The following is a 21,909-nucleotide window of genomic DNA, read 5'->3' on the forward strand; positions in this document are numbered from 1 at the left end:
AACAGCCAGAGAGACCTTTGTAAGTCAGTGTTTCCCTCCAAACCCTCACAGGTGCCCTGTCCCAAACAGGGTGAAGTCCACATCCTCCCAAGGTCCTATGTGACTCTCCGTGACCTGGTCCAGCTCTCCTTTGGAATGCTGCTCCCACCATTAGCCCTTTGCTGGGAGCCTGGATTTGGAGAGGGTTCCCACCGTGAACTGATAAGAGGGGCTGACTCAGCCTGCACTGTGCAAATGATGGGGTCCATGCTGACCACCTGCCCAGCTTTCTGGAGCCTGGAACTCTGGTCCCTGCCAGCAGAGGCTGCCCACGTGGTCAGCTGCCAGTGAAACCCTAGGCCCCGAGTTCTCCAACATGCTTCCCAGGGAAACAACACTTCACTTGTGCCGCCAGAGCATAGAGCTGGGGAGCTCGGTGTGTCCTCTGTGACTCCACAAGAGGGGACTCTAGGCACTTCTGCCTGGTTTTCCCATGCGCCTTTTTCTCCGCATCCTTTTGCTCTAATAGTCACGGTGGAGAGACTGACTAGATGCTTCATACCCAGAGTCCGCTTGGGGAACCACTGAGCCTGGGACTGGACACACTCCGTGCAGCCCTGACCTTGTCTCCAGTCCACCGACCTCCCACACCCCTGTGTTCACCCCAGCCCCAGCACCCAGGCCTCCTGGCTCTGCCAGCTGCACCCATCATGCCCCCATCCCAGGCCTCCACCTCCACTCTCGAGCACCACGTGTGGTCCCCCTCACCTCCTCTGGGTGTTGGCTCGCAGAGCCCCTCGCGTCCTCCTTTTACAGGAGAGCAGCCCCTCCCCTGTGCTGCTCACTGGCTGCCTCTCCCCTTCCCCCAGGTTAGCCCCATGTGGACAGGACTCTGGTCTCCCTTCGCCCTCCCTGCGCGAGGGCTGGCGGGTATGGGTGCCCAGGGCACACTGGCTGATGAATGAACGGCTGTGCACGACGCCCCCAGGGCAGGGCGAGGACGAACCCAGCTTCCGGGTCAAGGCAGGCAGCCACCTGGGAGGGGCGACCACTCACCTCCAGGAGCTGCGCAGCGCTGGGCCGTGTCTCTGGGTTCTTATCCAGGGCCGTCTTCAGGAAATCTCGGAACTCTGCAGACCTGGGAGGACAGACAGGTGGGGGCAGTGAGCTGGGAGCAGGGAAGAGCCCAGAAGACTTCCCGCACCAGGGACTCCACTCTCCTGAGAGTCGCGTGCTTCCCAAACACGCCCCTCAAAGGACAAAGGGAGCCTTTATAAGCGAGCCAGCGGAGGCGACCTCAGGACGCCCTCTGGTCACTGACAGAGGGGATGCAGAATCAGAGAGGGGGCTTGCCCGAGGCCACGCATCGGAACACAGCCGTGCTGGGGGTTTGAGTCCCAGCTCCCAGCCCAGGGTTGCGCCGTGTGGCTGCAACGGCTCGTGTGGTCTCTTATTCCTGCAGCAGGATCCAGCTTATTTGGGTTCCGCAGTCTGCGTGGATGGAGAGCTGATGCTCAGAGCACAGAAGGAGGAAGGAGCTCTGAGGGCCCAGGGGGCTCAGAAAAAGCCTACCGACCCCAGGCCTGACTGCTCCCCAACTGTGAGGCCGAGCCCTGGCACCCCACCTCCCCCCCACCGGCCCTGCCGCCCAGGGCCGCCCTGCAGACACCCCCGGGCAGGCCTCCTGGCTCCTTACCACTTAGAGGGCGAGAGCAGCGTGGGAGGGTCAGACTTGGCGATCTTGAGCAGCACCCGCATGGGGTTGAGCTCGTGGTGCGGGGGCTCGATCTGGGCCATCTCAATCAGCGTGATGCCCAGCGACCAGATGTCGGCCTTGTAGTCGTATGGGGTGTCCTTCATGGTCTCACACATCACCACCTCGGGGGCCATCCTGAACCGACCAGGGGACAACAGAGCGCTAAGACCCTGGCCTCCGCAGGCGCCTCCTGGAGGGTCAGGGTCAAGGCCCAGCGCGAGCACTCCCAGGTCCTGATGTGCGCTCCTTCCCACCCACTATCTTCCTGGGACGGTTTCCTCACAAAAGGACGCCTTCCAAGCAGCTTCACAGCCCAGTCCTGCTGCAGCTCCGACTCCTACCAGAAGAGGGCAGCAGCAATCCAGAACACAGGGTCCTGGGGAAGGGGCGGGTGGGGGCAGGGCGGAGGGGCCCGGGGAGATCCGGGGGCGGGGGGGGGGGGGGGTTGGAAATTATCAGCAGAGAGAGGGGCGGGAGAGAAAAGGAGAGGAGGAGTGAAAGGGGAGAGAGAGAGAGGGTGAGTAATAAGCAGGCAAAAAAGGAACCCAACTCCACGATGGGAGGGAAGTAAAGCAGAAAGTAGTTAGGTGTGAAACTGAGAGAGGCTTTTTCTCTTTGGAAAAGAAGGGAGCAAAATGGACTGGAAGAGTCTAGGGAGATTTCATGTAAGCATAGCAACCGAACTCATACTGTTCATCTTCCTGGCCCCAGCTCTAGCTCTGGGTCTGCCTGTCAGTCTACACTTGAATTCATCAAGAACCATTCTCCAGAAAATGTCAGTTCTTATAAGTGGAACACTTTCTATATGCACCATCCCATTTAATCCTCACAATACCACATCATATAGGCACTATTATACCCCTGATTTCACAGATGACTAAACCGAGGCACAAAAAGCTGGGTAATATGGCCAAGGTCTCGGCGCACGCAGGCTCAGACCTAGCAGGCCGACTCAGGAGCCCCTGCCTGTCCTCTCCCCTCCAGCCGAGCCAGGGGTCACCAAGGGGACACGGAGGTGTGACGTTCAGTCCAGCATCCCATTTCCAGAGGCTACACGACTCACCAGTAAGGCGTTCCTATGAAGGAATCTCGCTTCTGCAAAGTTTTCAGATTCTTGGCAGACACACCGAAGTCAGCTGCAAGGCAAGAATCTCAGATAGAGGACTGGATGGACATTCCTCCACCCACGGCCCTGGGGTGTGGACACAGAGATTCACGTTCCAAATCAACTAACAGATGCCATTTTCTGTCTAGCAAATTAGTGATCATTAAAAAATAATAACACCCACTGCTGTAAGAGGTATGCACCTTCCTACCTGCTAATAAGAATATAAATTGAAGAGGCTTTTAGGAAAGCAGTTTGGCAATAAATAGCAAGAACTTCTAAAATACCCATACTTGGGACATCCCTAGTGGTCCTGTGGTTAAGACTTTGAGCTCCCAGAGCAAGGCGCCTGGGTTTGATCCCTGGTTGGAGAATTAAGATCCCACATGCTGCACGGTGCAGACTGAAAAAATAAATAAATAAAATATGACACCCATACTGTTCTGGTGCAGTAATCCAAATCTACCTTAATGAAACAATCTTCTTTCTTTTTTTTGGCAGCACCTTGCAGCTTGGGGGATCTTAGTTCCCCAACCAGGCCCTCAGCAACGAAAGCACAGAGTCCTAACCATTGCACCACCAGGGAATTCCCTGAAATAATCTTAAATATAAAAACATTATGGGTAATGATTGTTCACCAAAATGTCATTATAATAGATACAACTTAAAAATAAGCATCATTGCTTAGCTTTCATGGAGCGATTTTTTAAATTCTTATGTGCAGTATATAATACATTCTGTCTTTTCTAAAAAGGATTTAAGATTATGTATCATATATACAAACGTACACACAAAGAAAAATGAACTAGGATGTGAAGAACTGAAACATTAGAAAAGACCCTGATGCTGGGAAAGATTGAAGGCAGGAGGAGAAGGGGATGACAGAGGATGAGATGGTTGGATGGCATCACTGACTCGATGGACATGAGTTTGAGCAAGCTCCAGGAGATGGTGAAGGACAGGGGAGCCTGGCGTCCTGCCATCCATGGGGTCGCAGAGAGTCGGACACGACTGAGCGACTGAACAACAATGAGAAAGAAGCATGTTAGTCGCTCAGTCGTGTCTGACTCGCCGCGACCCCATGGACTGTATTTCCACCAGGCTCCTCTGTGCGTGGAATTCTCCAGGCAAGAATACTGGAGTGGGTAGCATTCCCTTCTCCAGGCAATCTTCCCAACCCAGGGATTAAACCCAGGTCTCCTGCACTGCAAGCAGATTCTTCAGCATCTGAGCCACCAGGAAAAGCAAGAAAGATGGTAAAGACTAAATAACTGATCAGATTACGTGTGATACACACACATATGGCGGGATATTTTATAGTCAGTAACGTTTTAAAATATTTTATTCAATATTTCAATACTGAATTATACATAATATTCAACTTTAATATACATTTAATAATGATAATAGATGAGGGAGGCTAAGAGGCACAAACTTCCAGTTATAAAATAAATGACTCATAGGAATGAAATGTACAGTGTAGGGAATATAGTCAGTAACAATGTAATATCTTTGTGTGGCAATAGATGGTCTTATAGCAGTGATCATTTTATAATGTGTAGAGAAATCAACTTACTACGTTTTACACCAGGAATCAATATAGTGTTGTCAACAAACAAACAAACTCACAGAAAAAGAGATCGGATCTATGGGGGGTGGGGGTTGGGGGAAGGAGAATTAGATGAAATTAGTCAAAAGGTACAAACTTGCAGTTATAAGATAAATAAGTACTAGGAATGTACTTAAATATGTTTAAATATAATTAAGCACAGTAAATATATATAGAAATAAATATAACATTACTATATGTTATATATGAGAGTTGTTAAGAGAGTACATCCTAAGAGTTCTCATCACAAGGAAAAAATTTTTTTCTTTTATTTTGTAACCACACAAATGGCTATTCACTAAATTTATCGTGATAATCATTTAATGGTGTATGTAAGTCCAATCATTATAATGTAACCTTAAACTGACATAGTGCTGAATGTCAGTTATATCTGAATAAAAATGTAGGGAAAATAAAATTTTAAAACACCATGTGTGCTAAGTCGCTTCAATAGTGTCCAACTCTGTGTGACTCTGTGGACTATAACCCGCCAGGCTCCTCTGTCCATGGGGTTCTCCAGGCAAGATTACTGGAGTGGGTTGCCATGCCCTCCTCCAGGGGATCTTCCCCACCCAGGGATCAAACCCACACTTCTTCTGTCTCCTGCATCGGCAGGCAGGCTCTTTACCACCAGTGCCACCCGGGAAGTCTAAAACAACAAATACTGAAATACTCAACGTTTAATAGAATAGGAAACTATTTTATTGGTGTATTTAAATAGGCTCAACAGGAAAGGGAGAGGATGAATATCTGAATATACTGCATGGTTGGAATTATACCCTACCTCCCCGCAAAAGAGCAGAGCTGCAGCCTGAATTACTGGAGGAGATGTGCTAGCTTGCTTAACGGTTGTCCATGGACAGAGAGACGAGGTTTCTCCCACTTTTCTGAAGTTTGCCATGACGAAAGCATTTGACTTTCAGGACTAACAAAATAAATTAATACAGTTTCTCTTTACACACATCCATCACCACCACCCATTGCTAAGGGGAGAGGCCAGCACCACAAAGAGGAACTTTCTCCAGTGCTCCAGCCTTCCGGCGCCAAGTTCCACCTCGATTAAAAGCTGAACTCGGGAGGAAGCAAGACACTGAGAGACCACTGGAGTGGCAACAGCCAGCCGCCCTGAGAGCCGCCTCCTGGGTCTGGAGGCCACACTCGGCCGTTTCACTCAGACTCACAATTTCAAACCAGGAGCGGGCACGGCGCAGAGAGACAGGCCTGAACCCGAGAGCGCGGGGCTCCAGTTTCGCCCCTTCTGTGTCGCTGGGTTCTTTCACCTGTTCATTTAAGTTCCGTCTGGAACCACCCGCGAGCTGGAGCAGAGAATACAGCGGGGAGAAAGCAAACCAAGTCCGTGCCCTCTGGCAACTCGAACTTCAGTGGTGGAGGCAGCCAGCCATCCCATGAACACCAGCTGTGTCTGTTCACGATCATGTGACGTGATGGGGAGAAGGGGGTGCGGGGCTCGAGAGACAAGGAAGGGGGGACCTGGGAGAAGTCCAGCTAAGGAAGAAGCCAGAAAACTATTCGGTCTGGCCGTCTTACACGCTTACGCGTCCTACAAAAAGCGAAACGTTCCAGCAGTGCTGTCATGAGACGTTACGTCTTACTGTTGATGTGTGCGCTCTGGTATACAGATGTCACTGTTGTCACAGCGCTACAGTGAAACACACAAATAAAAACTCAAATTCATAAAATTTTTTTCATTTCCAGGCAATTCATTCGTTCAATAAATACTACCATCTATTATGTGCCAGGCACTGTTCTAGGCACAGAGAGGAAACAAAACCTTCACCCTCACCGGCCTGTTTTTCTAGTGGTAGAAACAGGCCCTCCACACCAGGGGACTCCTGGCAATGAGAAGGGCCAAGCAGGGGTAAGGCAGAGACAGGGCTGGTGCGTGTGCGGCTAGTTTAGACAGGAGGTCAAGGGCTAGGGAACCATATTTCCAGGCAGAGGAAACAAGCTGGCTGGAGGGCCCAGGAGGGGCAGAGCAGCATGGTTGGAAAGGGTGGTCTTAGATAAGGGGAGAGACAGGCAGGGGCCAGGACAGTCACCAAGCCTCTGAGCCTCCGTGTCCCCCCCACCAGTGACACAGGGCGAGACTGTAGCCCTCACTTTGCAGGGCTGCCGTGAGGATGAAACGGCACACCTACAGCACTCAGCTCCAAGCCCAGCTCGTGGTAAGTGCTCCATAATGATAGTGAGTATTCCATGGGGTACTTGAGCAGTACTCCCGAGAGTCTGAGGCGGGGATGAGGCCGAGGCTATACTGAGCCCTCCTCCTGGGAATGGTCAGGACTGCTGGCCTCTGAGCCTTAGTCAGCGCTAACTGGACAAGAGCTACTCAGTCAGCTGAGAGAAGTGCTCATGGGATACGCTGGCTACTGGGGCTGGAGAGCTGCTGCCTTTCAGGGTGGGAGCAACAGCAGCTACAGGGTGCGATGCAAAACCCAGGAGACCCAGGTGAGAGGCCAGCTCTGCCCTGTTGGCCTCTGGACTCAGGGGTGAGGACAGGCACCCACGTGGGCCTGGCTCCCCATATAGACACCAACAACGGCTGACATGCCATCCCAGGACACCTTTGGGGAAGAGGGACTGCCTCTCAGACCCAGGGCGAGGCTTCCAGCAGGGACACTGGAGCTGGCCACTCCCATATCTCAGCACCCACTGGTCCCTTCCAAAGAAGGGAGTGGAAAAGCAGAAACCACCGACTTTCAAAATGACACACAGTTGGTCCCCAGGGTCCTCCCTAAAACAAGCGCCTGCCAGCTTCTTGGGTGGTTGCTACTTCCCCTTCTGGGGCCCAGCCGGGGGGAAGGCGTGGCCCCTCCCCGAAGCCCAGGAACCTCGGGCTGTCCCTGGGCCGAGGCAGGAGTAGGGGTGGCCCCATCTGTTTGCTCCCTGAATGGAGTTTATAAGCCACGTCCCCTGACAGGTAGACAGCTGCCCTCGGACAGTTCAAAGGGGATTTTCACCAGGCGGTCTCTGTGGTTGAAAACATTCCTCTCTCCCCTTCTCCTATTTTAAAACCAGAATCAGAGACAAAGCAGCAGGCACGTGGGGACTCTATAAACTATCACTTCCATAAGGAAAGAGGCCATTTCTGCTTTGTCCACAGCTGTACCTGATGCCACATCTGCCAGGCGAAACACTCAACAGGGCAATCAAATGAACAACAAGGTAAATGAAGAAACAGAAAAAAAAAAAAAATGACCAAACTGGGCCTTAAGACATATGCTTTCGGGCCTTCCCCACCAGTCCAGGGGTGAAGACTGCATGCTCCCTGCATGCTACGGCCAAAAACAAACAACGGAAAAAGAAACACGTTTGACAACTCTGCTTCTGGAAATAAACTCCCAAACCAGACTTCAAATATACATGGAAGCTTCTAAAGCATTATTCAAAAGAGTGAGAGACTGGAAATGACCTGAGCTGCTGCTGAAACCTGACTGGCGGATAGTTCAGGAAATTGAGGCTCTCAGACCACGGGCGGAGGAGCCTGGTGGTCTGCAGTCCATGGGGTCACACAGAGTCGGACATGACTAAGCGACTTCACTTTCACTTGTCACTTTCATGCACTGGAGAAGGAAATGGCAACCCACTCCAGTGTTCTTGCTTGGAGAGTCCCAGGGATGGGGGAGCCTGGTGGGCTGCCGTCTATGGGGCTGCACAGAGCCGGACACGACTGAAGCGACTCAGCAGCAGCAGCAGCAGACCATGAAATCACACAGTTCGTAACAAGGACGAGCTTGCCTTTGTGCTAATTTGGAAGCGGGTCCATAACATGCTGTTCCCTCCATGGTGCCGACAGCCCAGTGCACAGTGCGAAGTGGACAGTGTGGATGCCAGTTATATCTTCAGAAGAACGGCGTGTGCACACTGTGAACACACAGACGTCCATAAACACGGAAAACGGACTGGAGGCCATCAAACCTAGTCGTGACCACCTGCCCGGAAGTGGGACTTTGGTGGGGGCAGCGTACTGGGGCGGCCTCACGTTTTTTACTGTGTACACTTCATAGACAGTATGCATTGCTTTTATGGTTGGAAAAGCTGAAATACATGTGGTAAGTTGGGGGGGCTTGTTTTTGTTTTTAAGTGAAGCCCAGTGGGGGCCAGGGTGTGGTGAAAGAACTTCACACTCTGCTGGGGGTGTGAACTGGCGCATCCAGCGTGAAGGGCACTCTGGCCTCAGGCATCAACACCGCCTGACACACTGCACACACCCAACAGTCCTGCTTCTGAGCAGCTCTCTAAGTGGTGCGATTACAGACTGAGAGTCACAGACACGTACACAGGCACGCCCATCGCCACACCGCTCAGGGTCGTGCGAGAAACCTCACGAGATGCCTGAATAGCCAACTTTGGGGGATTCATAAGTTAATCATGTTTTGCACAGCAATGGGATGGAAGAAAAACATGAAGTAACCATGTTTCTAAGGAACATCTAACGATTTGAGGGGTTATCTGATATTGTTTAACTTTTTTAAAAAGCTGACTGGAAATATATATATTATATATATATGTATATATACCATGATCGCACTTAAAAAAAAAAAACTACATGTTGATCTAATAAAAACTACTATTTAGTGACAACTTATTGGGTGTGCAGCACTACCCAAAGAGGCTTATGCGTATCATTTACCTTGCTCTACATATCACCTTGCATCTCATCAGCATATATGTTACTATGTATTTATCATTTGTATCTGTGACCCTTTGGGGCAGGGGAAATTATCATCCTCATTTTACAGGTGAGGACAATGAAGTTTAGAGAGATTCAGTAACTGGCGGATGGCTGCCCAGCTTAAGGACGGGTGTGCTGCTGAGTCCGTGTCCCTTACCACTCTCCGGTCTCACCTTTCTGAGCACAGAGAAAAGATGGAAGGAAGCTGACAGTGGTGCGTTCCGGCAAGATCAGAAGGGACTTTAATTTCCTTCTTTGTGGGTCTTATTCCTAGTTGGCTAAAGGACTGTATCTACCTATATCAGTTCAGTTCAGTTCAGTCGCTCAGTCGCGTCCGACTCTTTGCGACCCCATGAATTCCAGCACGCCAGGCCTCCCTGTCCATCACCAGCTCCTGGGGTCCACTCAGACTCATGTCCATCGAGTCATATAGTCATTCATAAATATATTTACTTATTACCAAGGCAAGGCTGATTATCAAAGATTCAGACATTTACAGAATAAAAAGTGTCCATAATCCTGGCAGTGATAAACACTTATGAAATGGTTGCATCTAGCTCTAGCCTTATTGATCTAAATAAAAATCACATATGTGAATAAAATCATAAAAAATTATATGTGTGTGTACACACACACGTGCGCACACACACACACACACACAGACACACACAGACACACACAGACACATGCTGCTGTATAGTCGCTTCAGTCCTGTCTGACTCTTTGCAATCCTATGGACTGTAGCCCACCAGGCTCCTCTGTTCATGGAATTCTCCAGGCAAGAATACTGGAGTGGGTTGCCATGCCCTCCTCCAGAGGATCTTCCCAACTGAGGGATCGGACCTGGGTCTCCTGCATCGCAGGCAGACTCTTTACCACTGAGCTACCAGGGAAGCCCTTACATATATGTGTATGTATTTATACACACACATTGGAGAAGGAAATGGCAACCCGCTCCAGTGTTCTTGCCTGGAGAATCCCATGGACAGAGGAGCCTGGTGGGCTGCAGTCCTTGGGGTCACAGAGAGTCGGACACAGCTGAGTGAGTAAGCACATATATAGACATATATAAAATGTTCAGGTATTTGCTGCTTTTAAAAGGATGAAATCGGATTAAACATACTATTTTGCAACTTGTTTTTTTCCCTTTATGTACATACATCTTAACAAAAGACTATCATTTTCTACAACTTCATTTTCAATAACTGAAAAAGATTCTACTGTATGACATACCGTAACTTACTCAAGTAATCCTCTACCGGAGTAAACTGGACCATTTCTGATTTCTTGCTGTTACTGATATTGCTGCAGTGAATACCACTGTGCGTATCTTTCTATACATGTGTAAACAGCACACATAGCTTTTATAATCAGAAAACTACATAACAGTATAAACGCATTACATATCACACTCTGTGCACACACAGAGAGGCAGTGAACAGCATGAAGTTATACAGGAGACTCTCATCTGTCCCCTTAACTGCAGGCGACCTCAAGGATCCAATATAAGAGCAACTTTTTCCCAGACAACACCAGGCCAGCTGGAGCCAACCGCTGCCCAGCAGTCCTCCTCTCCTGGACCCTCCACCCCACGCCCAGGGGGCCCACAGTCCAGCTTGGTCAGGGCTCACCTGAGAGCCTTCCCGGTAGGCCTCAACCCAGGGTGGTGCCACCTGCCCCAGGAAGCATCTGGAAATAAATGGGCAGTCAGGTTGCCACAACGAAGAACTGCTGCTGTGAGCAGGAGCCAGGGATGCTGCCCTTCCTTACTTGGCAAAAACTGTCCCATCGAAAACGCTGGCAGTGACCCTGCGGGCAAACACTAGCCACAGGCCACACGGTGCAGACAGAACAGTGAAGCCTCAATGAGGGTTTAGGACCTGCTGAAACTGGGGTGGGGATAGGAGAATCAAAGGCTCCCACCCACCCAGCCCTGGGAGCCCAGGGGCCTCCTTCCTCTGGATCAGGGCAGCCAGAGGCATGCCTGGGCTCAAAAGAAGGAGGCTTCTACCAATAACCCAAAATCTCTCTCATAATAACTACCAGAACATCTGTCTTCCTAGGAATATCGTGGAAACAGTACCAAGCAGGGAAGTGAAAAGATTCTACGGTGATTTGGGACAAACTATTTCATGTTTCCGAGCCTCATTTTCTCCATCTAGTAAATGGGGTCATATCTGTTAAAGTAATTACGTTTTGGCTGCGTTGGATCTTTGCTGCTATGCAGTAGCTGCAATCAGGGGCTACTCTTGGTTGCAATGCCCAGGCCTCTCTCATTACAGACCACAGGCTCTAGGCACGGGGCTTCAGCAGTTGCAACACGCAGGCTCAGTCGTGACTCACAGGCTTAGTGGTCCCTTGGCATGTGGAAACTTCCCAGACCAGGGATCAAACCCGTGTCCCGTGTCTCATCCACCGTACCACCAGGAAAAGTCCAGTGGGGTCATATTATACAACCAACTGTGAGACCAAAAGAACTGCTCTATTTTTCTATTTCCATTTTTGTTTTGTTTTTCAGGCAACCAGATACAGGGGACCCCTAATTAGGGCTTTGTTTCCCCATTTACTCCCTTCTGTCTCCGGCCTCCCCCCCACTGCCTTCATCCTCTCTTCTCTCCCGTAACTCTTCATTTTTCTAGCCGTTCCCCTTTCTCAAGTCAATTGCAAATTCAGTCCTTTGTTTTCCATCCACTTCCACCTCACTCACTCCCTCTTCTGGGTCGCTATTACTCCAACAGGCTGTGTCAGTCTAGACAGCAGTTGTGTTTTTTTGGCAACTCCAAATCTTTTCCCTTCTAGAAAACCATGTCCCCCAGCCACAACCACACTGTTCCATGATGGCAAGTGGGACTGTCACACTGATACATATGCCGGCCCCATTCTCAGAGAGTGACTACAAGCTGGTCCAACCAGAGAAGCCTGCTTGCTAGGCCTCCTCAGTTGGACCGGGAGTCTGCATCTGAGCCACGCTGGGCCCATCAGAGCTCTTCACTGGGATCACTGACTCTGAGACGTGAAATGCTGTGGCTCAGGTCACGCTGCAGGAAGTGGTGCTGGGAAAAGTGATCACTTGCCCGGAGCTGTGTGTGAGGGCTTGCGCTGAGAGCCCAACCCACATGCGCAGAAGGGCAGAAACCAGCGACATTCAGGGCAGCACTGTTCTCCAGGGTCCAACCACACATCTCCAGCTGCAAACATACAACTCGTATCCATCCCAGCGAGGTTCTGTACACCCTATACACACATTATCCTGTCTGCCTTAAGTCACATGAGACCAGCTTCTATCATCTGCCACCAAGAGAGTCTAAGGAGGGTAGTGGTTAAGCACTTGGGTTCTGAAGCCAGTTGCTCCTCAGACTAGCTTTGCGACCTTGGGTAAGTTAATTAACCTCTCTAGGTGCCAAATCCTTCCTCTGTAGAATGTTAGCAGCAGTCTGCGAGGATTCGGTGAGTTACACGCTAAACACTGGCTCAGTGCCATCATAAAAGAACCAGGACTCCAGGCTGCTGGCAGCGGCAGAAAGGGCCTTGGGGTTAGGGTCCAGGTGGGGGTGAGAGGCAGGCGACCAGCCCCTGCCAGGCCCACCTGCGAGGGCTCCTGAATGTCAGGGCGCTTTTGGGAACCAGGGACCCTGCAGCATCATAAGCCGCCAAAGGAACGGCGGTACGAGGTCCTACTGCATACTGAGCACCCACTGTGTGTTGGGCTCTGTGTCAGGCACTCTGGTTTTTAGGGCAGCTCAGACCTCATCTTGGAACCTGAAAGACCCAAGTTGTAAAATTCCCCTCCCATCTTCAGAGAAGCACCTCTGGGGAGAGGAACACGATTCTCTGGAGAATGAGGACCACTCCTCCTCACGACAACACTGTGTCATTCTTCAGCCCAGGAAAAAACGTATGACAGGCCTCTCTGATGGGCTGGGCACCTAAATACGCTTTGCATGTAGTGTCTCGTTAAATCATCACACCAATTCATGGGGTAAGAACCATTAGCCCACTCTTTCTGAGGACACTATGGTTCAAAAGGGTTAGCTGACTCATCCAAGGCCAAGGACAGATCCAGGGCAAAAACACAGATCTTTGGACCTCAGAGTCCTTACCCCACTTTATATCCCAACTGTCTCAGACAGCAGACACTCTTCCTTTCTCTCTCTGCACAAACGGATCCCCACCAGCCAGGGAGAACTTCTTCACACCCACCCAGAGCTGGAATGCCTGCTCTGCTTGGCAACTATCCAGTGAATCTCAGAGGAAGTTTGAAATCCTAGACAGAAGTAAACACTTCACACGAGGAAGAAACCAAATGCCTAGCAGCAAGAGGAACATTACCCTTAGCTTCCCTGTGATAGTTACTTTGTGCTTCAGCTCACAGGTCACAACTCTGCAGGGACAGTCTGTTGTTACACCCATTGCACAGATGAAAAGACTGAGGCCTGAATGGTTAAATGTGTTTATTCAGCTCAGAAGTGGCAGAATCAGGATCTGAACCAGGCTTGTCTGTGTCTAGGGCCCACACTTCGCTCAGTTCGCTGTGCTGCTTTCCATGTATTCCCGTTCCACTGAGAAACACAAACAGTGTCTCCAGTGAGGCGACATCCTTGCCTGGGAGATAGAGCTGCTGAGCAATTCTCTAACACAGCCCTGGGTTGCATAAGGCCATGCAGGGGGGTGGGGGTGCCTCCAGGGGCCCCAGACAGTTCCGGGGACCTAGGAAGAGGCAGACAGATTGCCACCCCACCTCCCAAGCTTCCTCCACTGCTTGCCAGGCTGCAGATTCCAGGCCCCATGGGGAAGGATGATTTTCCAAAACAGAATATTAGGTCTCAGCAGGCGTCCACACCACAGCTCCCAGGGCCCAGCGGTAACTGTGTAAATACTCACACATTCAACTCCCCCTGAACTGTTTTTCTTCCTTAGTTAGCTTCCTGGTTTTCTCAACAGCATCTGCTAAGTCATTGGGAAAGCTGATGCCCCTATCTGCTCCTGTCCCATCTCTGCTGGGTTCCAGGCGGGATTCTGGAGTCTGCTTGGTAAGTCAGTGCCCCCACGCCCCAGACTGCGGGGTCGTGGTGGGGGAAACAGCATGGGAAATGAGGCCCCACCGGGCACATCCTCGCCTGCTGTCTCCAGCTGAGCTTCCCTGCTGACCCCTCAGGCTGCTGCAGACCCAGGCTCTCTGTGTCCTGCCTTCTCTGTTTGACACGTTCTTGAAGGCTAAGCCGAAGGTTTGCCTTGAATTCCCCAGGGCACATGAGCCTCTCCTGTCCCAAGACTCTGCCTGACCTGGCCCTTCCCCGCCTTCCCTCCACCTTTGACAGAGCTGGTCCACTAGCAGCCAGAGCCAGAGGGACCCGAGTCCAAACTCCGCTGCTTCTCGCCTCCATGGACTGACCCTGAGCATCTCACGCTAGCGTGGGCTTCGGTGCCACACCATGATGGGTACAGTCCCCTCCCCTCTCCCAAGTGTCCCCTGGAGTGCTCAGTAAATGAGACAACATCTAGAAAGCACTCTGTCTAATGGCTGGCACCTAGACGATGCTTCATAGACCCAAATGTATGTGTTATTATTTTTACTATCACTCCCCGCAAAATACCCTACCGGGCCTTACCCGGCACCTCTGCCCACAAGGCTAGACCTCTCTGCCCAAGCTGGTTTACCCGGCAAGTACCCACCTGCCTTTTCACAACCCAGCTCAAACTATCCTCTCACCAGTCTCTAGAATTCTAAACACCCAGCCCTCAGGCCCAGGTAGGGGAACAGGCCACCCCTCCCTGCACACCCGCACCCCAGCACCGGCTCCTTCCCCGGCCCCGAAGCTCCCGCGTCTCCCTACTGGCCTGGGAAGCCTGCAAGAGGAGGACAGGGGTCTCTGTCCTGCTGTCCCCAGAGCCCAGCACAGGACAGGGCTTGGCACACACCAGACACTTAACAAAACAACAGTAATTACAGCTGGCTTTTCTGGAGAGCTTACTCTGTCTATCTGCTTATAACCAGTATCACAAAGCTCTGGATGAGCCTTCATCATCGCTTCAGTTATAGAGATGAGAAAGTCGACAGGCAGCGGTGAGGTAACATGTATATCCAAGGTCAAAGAGCTGGGCGCAGACTTGGATCTGAACCCAGGTTTCCTGGGCTCCCTGGCCTTCCCTGGTGGCTCAGACAGTAAAGAACATGCCTGCTATGCGGGAGAACTGGGATCGATCCCTGGGTCAGGAAGAACCCCTGGAGGAGGGCATGGCCACCCACTCCAGTGTTCTTGCCTGGAGAATCCCATGGACAGAGGAGCCTAGCAGGCTACAGTCCATGGGGTCGCCAAGAGTCAGACACGACTGAGCGACTGAGCACGAACACACTCTCAGGCTCCACGGTGCAAGCTCTTAACCTCTCCAGCTAAGAGGATGAAACAGGAGGACAGACAGCCGTAGCAGGTGGGGGCTGGGCCTCAGGGTCCCAGGGAGCCTTGTCTTCAGGAACAGAACCCAGTGTGGCCTCACTCATGCCTGGTTATGAGAAGCCCTCTCACACAGCTCACTTCAAGAGAGCACCAAGCCTACCCGCTGGGGGACGGAGAACTTCTAGCAAGCTCCCAGGTAATGCGGACGCTACCTACCACTGGCCAGGCTTTGCTTCCTGAGGGTTCAGAGCTGCGGTTCTCAAAGTGTGGTCCCTCCGATCGGCAGCATCAGCTGGGAGCTTATGAGAAACACAGGTTCTTCGGCCCCCTCCACAGACAGAAGCCCCAAGAGATGCACCCAGCAAGCTGAGACTCAGAAGCCCACCAGGCGACCAAGAAGCATTAAATCTGAGAACCCACTGGTCTTGCATCGCTCGTGTAAGACCTCCAGCTGTCGGCTCCCAGCTCTCGCGCCAGTGCGGGAGCCGGGAGGTGAGCAGCGACCTGGGCTCGGCCCTGCCTCTGTCCTCAGCACGGCTGCGGCAGGCCCTCCCTGTCTCTGAGCTTCAGAGTCCTCAAAGCGGGGATGGAGGAGCCGTGCCATTTCTGTGCCCATCCTGATTTTTGCTGTGGTTCTGGCTCGCTGGTGGTACAGTCTCTTGTGGACATAATTAAAATGTTCCTTAAAGAGACGAAGGTAGGGACTTCCCTGGTGGTACAGTGATTAAGAATCTGCCTTCCAATGCAAGGAACTTGAGTTCAACCCCTACTCAGGGAACTAAGATTTCACATAACCCGGGGCAACTAAGCCTGAGCACTCCGACTACTGAGCCTGCACGCCCTATGGCCTGTGCACTCAACCAGAGAGGAGCCCACACACCGCAACAAAGATCCCGTGTGCCACAGCTAAGACCCAACACAGCCAGAAACAAAGAAAGAAGGAGACGGAGGGAGCCGCTAGAGAAACCGCACCTAACGCCACTTCTGTGCTGGAAGCTCCGGGCTGAGGAAGAGGAGCGGCTGCAGGTGAATGAACTATCTACCACCAGAGGAGGACGCCAGTAGGAAGTAGAGCTGAATGTAGTCAAACGATTAACAAGAGACTGCCATCTCTCTATTGATAATGTCACCCCCTAAATCCTCTCTATCCACACATCCTTCTATGGACAAAGATGCAGGCAGAGGTAACTGGGATGACCCTCAGGGCCAAGGTCTGGAGGATGAGACTGCACGCACTTTCTGACTTCCCGTTTAAACCTTCCTGTACTGTGTGCGTTTTCTGTAACAAACATACAGAGCTTTTTCATCAAACAATGAAAATCATTACTTTAAAAAATAGCATTACAGGCATCTATGCAACACTGAAGCAGATGCGGGAAGAGTTAAAAGCTATTGTCCCGGGGGTACAGGGAAAGGAGGTAGTAAAAGCAGAGGACACAGGCATGTGCTATTTTGGTTTGAAAATGTATTAAAAGAAGTCTGACACGTGCTACCACATGGATGGACCTTGAGGACGTTGTGCTAAGAGAAATAAGCCAGTCACGAGAACACAGGTGATCGCACTTGCGGAGCAGTCATACTCAGAGAGACCTGGAGGAGAACGGTGGCTGCCGGGAGCCAGGGTCAGCGAGCGGGGAGGGACGCTGCCTAACGGGCGCGGTTCGGGCAGGTGATGAAGTCCTGGAGATGCGTGACGGTAGCGGCTGACAGCGCCGTGAGTGTGTTCCATGCCCCTGAACTAGGCACTGACAAGAAGCTAAGACAGTAAGTTTTACGTATGTGTGTTTTGTGTGTGTGCTCAGTTGTTCAGTGGGGTCCAACTTTTGTGACCCCAAGGACTATAGCCTGCCAGGCTTCTCTGTCCATGGGGTTTTCCAGGCAAGAACACTGGAGTGGGTTTGCCATTTCCTCCTCCAGGGGATTCTCCTGACCCAGGGGTCGAGCCCACGTCTCCTGCATCGGCAGGTGGATTCTCTGCCGCTGTGTCATCTGGTAACCCTATGTCTATTTTACCACAGTTGGAAAAAAAACAAAGAGGGGATTCACAATGAAAAAAAAATAAGGTTTCGATATATGCCCCTAATGTACTATTTTCCACCTGCAAATGGACCTCCACCTGTCACTTTCCCTCAAATTCTATCTATCGGAAGAAAGAGCAAAAGGGGTTGGACCAGTGGCTCCTTGAGGTGCTGCCAGCCCGTGGACGAGATCATGGTTGGTAGTGAGGGGCTGACTGTGCTACAGGATGCTGGGCAACCATCGCCTCTACAGACCAGGTTCCAGTGGTCTCTCCCCACCCCTAGTTGCGACAATCAGAGATGTCTCCAGACACTGCCAGTGTCCCTGTGGGATAAACTCTCCCTCTGCTGAGAACCCTGGGTTAGATGGAACCGCGATGGGCACCGTGCCCCACTGGACAGGGACAGACCTGGAAGGACCTCAGCATCCCATGGGAATGCAGACTCACACTCCCGCCTGTCCACAGAGCCTGGACCAGAACCTCAGCGGGGCAGTGCGGGGATCTGCCTTCCCACCTTGCCCGAGACGCCCCTTACCCAGCCTGATGTCCCCCTCGAGGGTCATGAGCACGTTGCCGGCTTTCAGATCCCGGTGGATGATTTTCTTGCCATGCAGGAAGGTGAGGGCTTCCAGCATCTGGCGGCAAACCACCTGAATCTGGGGCTCAGTGAGGCCTCTGTCCAGCTCTGGAAACAAAGAGAACATGTCAGTTCAGCAAGCGTTCAATGCAGGCAACCACAAGTCAGGCTCCTGCAGGCGCAAGAAGCACACCAGCCACCAACATGCTTGAGCCCTCACTGTACACCAGGTACCCTGCCAAGTACTTTATACGCCACCTGCTTTGGGCTCACAGTAACCCTACGGGACAGGCATTTCCCCATTTCACAGGTGAGAGGACTGACGCTCAGAGAAGTCAAGTCACTTGCTCAGGGTCACACAGTAGGGGTCACAGATCTGAGACTGAAAACAGCCAGCTGGGCTTCAGAGCTCAGGTACGCAAACACAACCCTTCTGAGGGGCAGAGACCCGTTCCGTGAGCAGGTCCTGAGGGTCAGGCTCCGTGCCGGGTGCAGGGTCTCAGAGAGGCATGGAAATGACGAGCAGTGCTGGGAACACAGGGGGCTTGGGGGCGAGGGAGGGCAGCAAGCCCTTCTACCTGGGGAATCAGGAGGCTCCCCAGAGGAAGAGGCATTCAAGCTGTGTCTTGAAGGAAGAACAGATGTTTGAGAGGAGAAAAGGCGGCGCCAGAGTATTCCAGGTCAAGGAACCAGCCAAAGGAGTGGCCTGGAGGCGACAGGAGCTGGCGCTGAAAAAAGGTAAACAGGCTGCTGGTGATGGTGGGGCACGAGATGTGGGAGGAGAGGGGCCATCACCAAAAGCCTCTGGGGCACTAGCTGGGGCCCTGGATTCACACGCGCACGCACACCACACACACAGACACACACACTCTACATACAACACAGTGTTCACTGAGAGACAGCAGGGCTGTCCTCTCTGAGCAGGTGGGGAGCACAAACAAGAGTATTCCTGCAGGGGAACAGCAAGTGCGAGGGACCCTCCCCTCCCTGCATGGAGAAGTGAAGGTTATAGGTCGGCAGGAGATATGGAGGCTGTTTTCTTTGAAGTGCAATGGGCAGTCCAGGAGAGGTTCTGACAGGGACAGAGATACAACTTGAGCTTTGCATTAAAAAATTCCTCCTGGCACAGCAAGTGAAGAGCTTGCAGGGGAACAAGAGTGGGCATGGGCTTAGCTGGCAGCCACACGGTAGTCCAGGCGGGCTACGTGGTGGCCAAGGCTTCACAGAGGAAGGATTCCTGACTTGGGTCAGGGAGGTAGGAATGACAGGGTGTGCGACCTAGTGGGTGCAGTGGGAGGAAGGGCATGAGAAGAGTCAAGGATGACATCCCATGCTCAGGGCTTTGTGAGCCATCATGATTATTTCTTTCTAAAATATTTTGGGCATGCCAAGGGGCAAGTGGGATCATAGAAACCCACGCTCCTGCATTGGAAGCTTGGAGTCTACACTGCAGAACCACCAGGGCAATTCAGTCGCTCAGTTGTGTCCAACTCTTTGCAACCCCATGGACTGCAGCATGCCAGGCCTCCCTATACATCACCAACTCCCGAAGCTTGCTCAAACTCAAGGCCATCGAGCCGGTGATGCCATCCAACCATCTCATCCTCTGTCACCCCTTCTCCTCCTGCCTTCAATCTTCCCCAGCATCAGGATCTTTTCCAATGAGTCAGCTCTTTGCATCAGGTAGCCAAACTATTGGAGTTTCAGCTTCAACATCAGTCCTTCCAATGAACACTCAGGACTGACCTCCATTATGATGGACTGGTTGGATCTCCTTGTAGTCCAAGGGACTCTCAAGAATCTTCTCCAACACCACAGTTCAAAAGCATCAATTATTCAGCATTCAGCTGTCTTCATAGTCCAACTCTCACATCCATACATGAGAGAAAAGGCTACTGGAGAAACCATAGCCTTGACTAGAGGGAACTTTGTTGGCAAAGTAATGTCTCTGCTTTTTAATAGTTAGCCATGGCTTTTCTTCCAAGGAGCATCTTTTAATTTCATGGCTGTAGTCACCATCTGCAGTGATTTTAGAGCCCCCCAAAATAGTCTTTCACTGTTTCCATTGTTTCCCTATCTATTTGCCATGAAGTGATGGGACCACACGCCATGATCTTCATTTTCTGAATGCTGAATTTTAGGCCAAATTTTTCACTCTTCTCTTTCACTTGCATCAAGAGGCTCTTTAGTTCTTCATTTTCTGCCATAAGGGTGGTGTCATCTGCATACCTGAGGTTATTGATATTTCTCCCAGCAATCTTGATTCCAACTTGTGCTTCATCCAGCCCAGCATTTCACATGATGTACTCTGCATAGAAGTTAAATAAGCAGGATGGAAATATATAGCCTTGACGCACTCCTTTTCCTATTTGGAACCAGACTGTTGTTTCATGTCCAGTTCTAACTGTTGCTTCCTGACCTGCATACAGATTTCTCAGGAGGCAGGTCAGATGGTCTGGTATTCCCATCTCTTTAAGAAATTTCCAGTTTGTTGTGATCCACACAGTCAAAGGCTTTGGCATAGTCAATAAAGCAGAAATAGATGTTTTTTCTGGAACTCTCTTGCTTTGTCTATGATCCAGCGGATGTTGGCAATTTGATCTCTGGTTCCTCTGCCTTTTCTAAATCCAGCTTGAACATCTGGAAGTTCATGGTTCATGTACTGTTGAAGCCTGGCTTGGAGAATTTTTGAGCATTACTTTGCTAGTGTATGAGATAAGGGCCATTGTGTGGTAGTTTGAGCATTCTTTGGCATTGCCTTTCTTTGGGATTGGAATGAAAACTGACCTTTTCCAGTCCTGTGGCCACTGCTGAGGTTTCCAAATTTGCTGGCATATTGAGTACAGCACTTTCACAGCATCATCTTTTAGAATTTGAAATAGCTCAACTGGAATTCTATCACCTCCTCTAGCTTTGTTCGTAGTGATGCTTCCCTAAGGCCACTTGACTTCACATTCCAGGATGTCTGGCTCTAGGTGAGTGATCACACCATTGTGATTATCTTGGTCATGAGGATCTTTTTTGTATAGTTCTGTGTGTTCTTGCCACCTCTTCTTAATATCTTCTGCTTCTGTTGTTAGGTCCATAACATTTCTGTCCTTTATTGTGCCCAAGTTTGCTCCTTTGGTTATCTCTAATTTTCTTGAAGAGATCTCTAGTCTTTCCCATTCTGTTGTTTTCCTCTATATCTTTGCACTCATCACTGAGGAAGGCCTTCCTATCTCTTCTTGCTATTCTTTGGAACTCCGCATTCAAATGGGTATATCTTTCCTTTTCTCCTTTGCCTTTAGCTTCTCTTCTTTTCTCAGCTATTTGTAAGGCCTCCTCAGACGACCATTTTGCCTTTTCACATTTCCTTTTCTTGGAGATGGTCTTGATCACTGCCTTCTGTACAATGTCATGAACCTCTGACCACAGTTCTTCAGGTACTCTATCAGATCTAATCCCTTGAATCTATTTGTCACTTCCACTGTATAATCATAGGGGATTGGATTTAGGTCATACCTGAATGGTCTAGTGGCTTTCCCTACTTTCTTCAATTTAAGTCTGAATTTGGCAATAAAGAGTTCATGATCTGAGCCACAGTCAGCTCCCAGTCTTATTTTTGCTGACTGTATAGAGCTTCTCCATCTTTGGCTGTAAAGAATATTATCAATCTGATTTTGGTATTGACCATGTGGTGATGTCCATGTGTAGAGTCTTCTCTTATGTTGTTGGAAGAGGGTGTTTGCTATGACCAGGGCGTTTGCTTGGCAGAACTCTATTAGCCTTT

The 21,909-nt window shown here is 50.8% G+C and overlaps 1 protein-coding gene across 1 annotated transcript in view; it reads right to left on the minus strand.

Annotated features, from left to right (window-relative positions):
- The window catches only part of STK10 (serine/threonine kinase 10), a 129,414-nt gene that overhangs the window by 47,783 nt on the left and 59,722 nt on the right, over positions 1-21,909 (minus strand). Inside the window, exons 4-7 of the mRNA XM_068990477.1 lie at positions 18,096-18,245; positions 2,799-2,871; positions 1,676-1,870; positions 1,036-1,117 (exon numbers count right to left, since the gene is read on the minus strand). Of these exons, the coding sequence (XP_068846578.1) occupies positions 1,036-1,117; positions 1,676-1,870; positions 2,799-2,871; positions 18,096-18,245 (500 nt within the window). The remainder of the gene's footprint in view (positions 1-1,035; positions 1,118-1,675; positions 1,871-2,798; positions 2,872-18,095; positions 18,246-21,909) is intronic.

Source organism: Capricornis sumatraensis, chromosome 18, assembly GCF_032405125.1.
Source record: "Capricornis sumatraensis isolate serow.1 chromosome 18, serow.2, whole genome shotgun sequence".
NCBI lineage: Eukaryota > Metazoa > Chordata > Mammalia > Artiodactyla > Bovidae > Capricornis > Capricornis sumatraensis.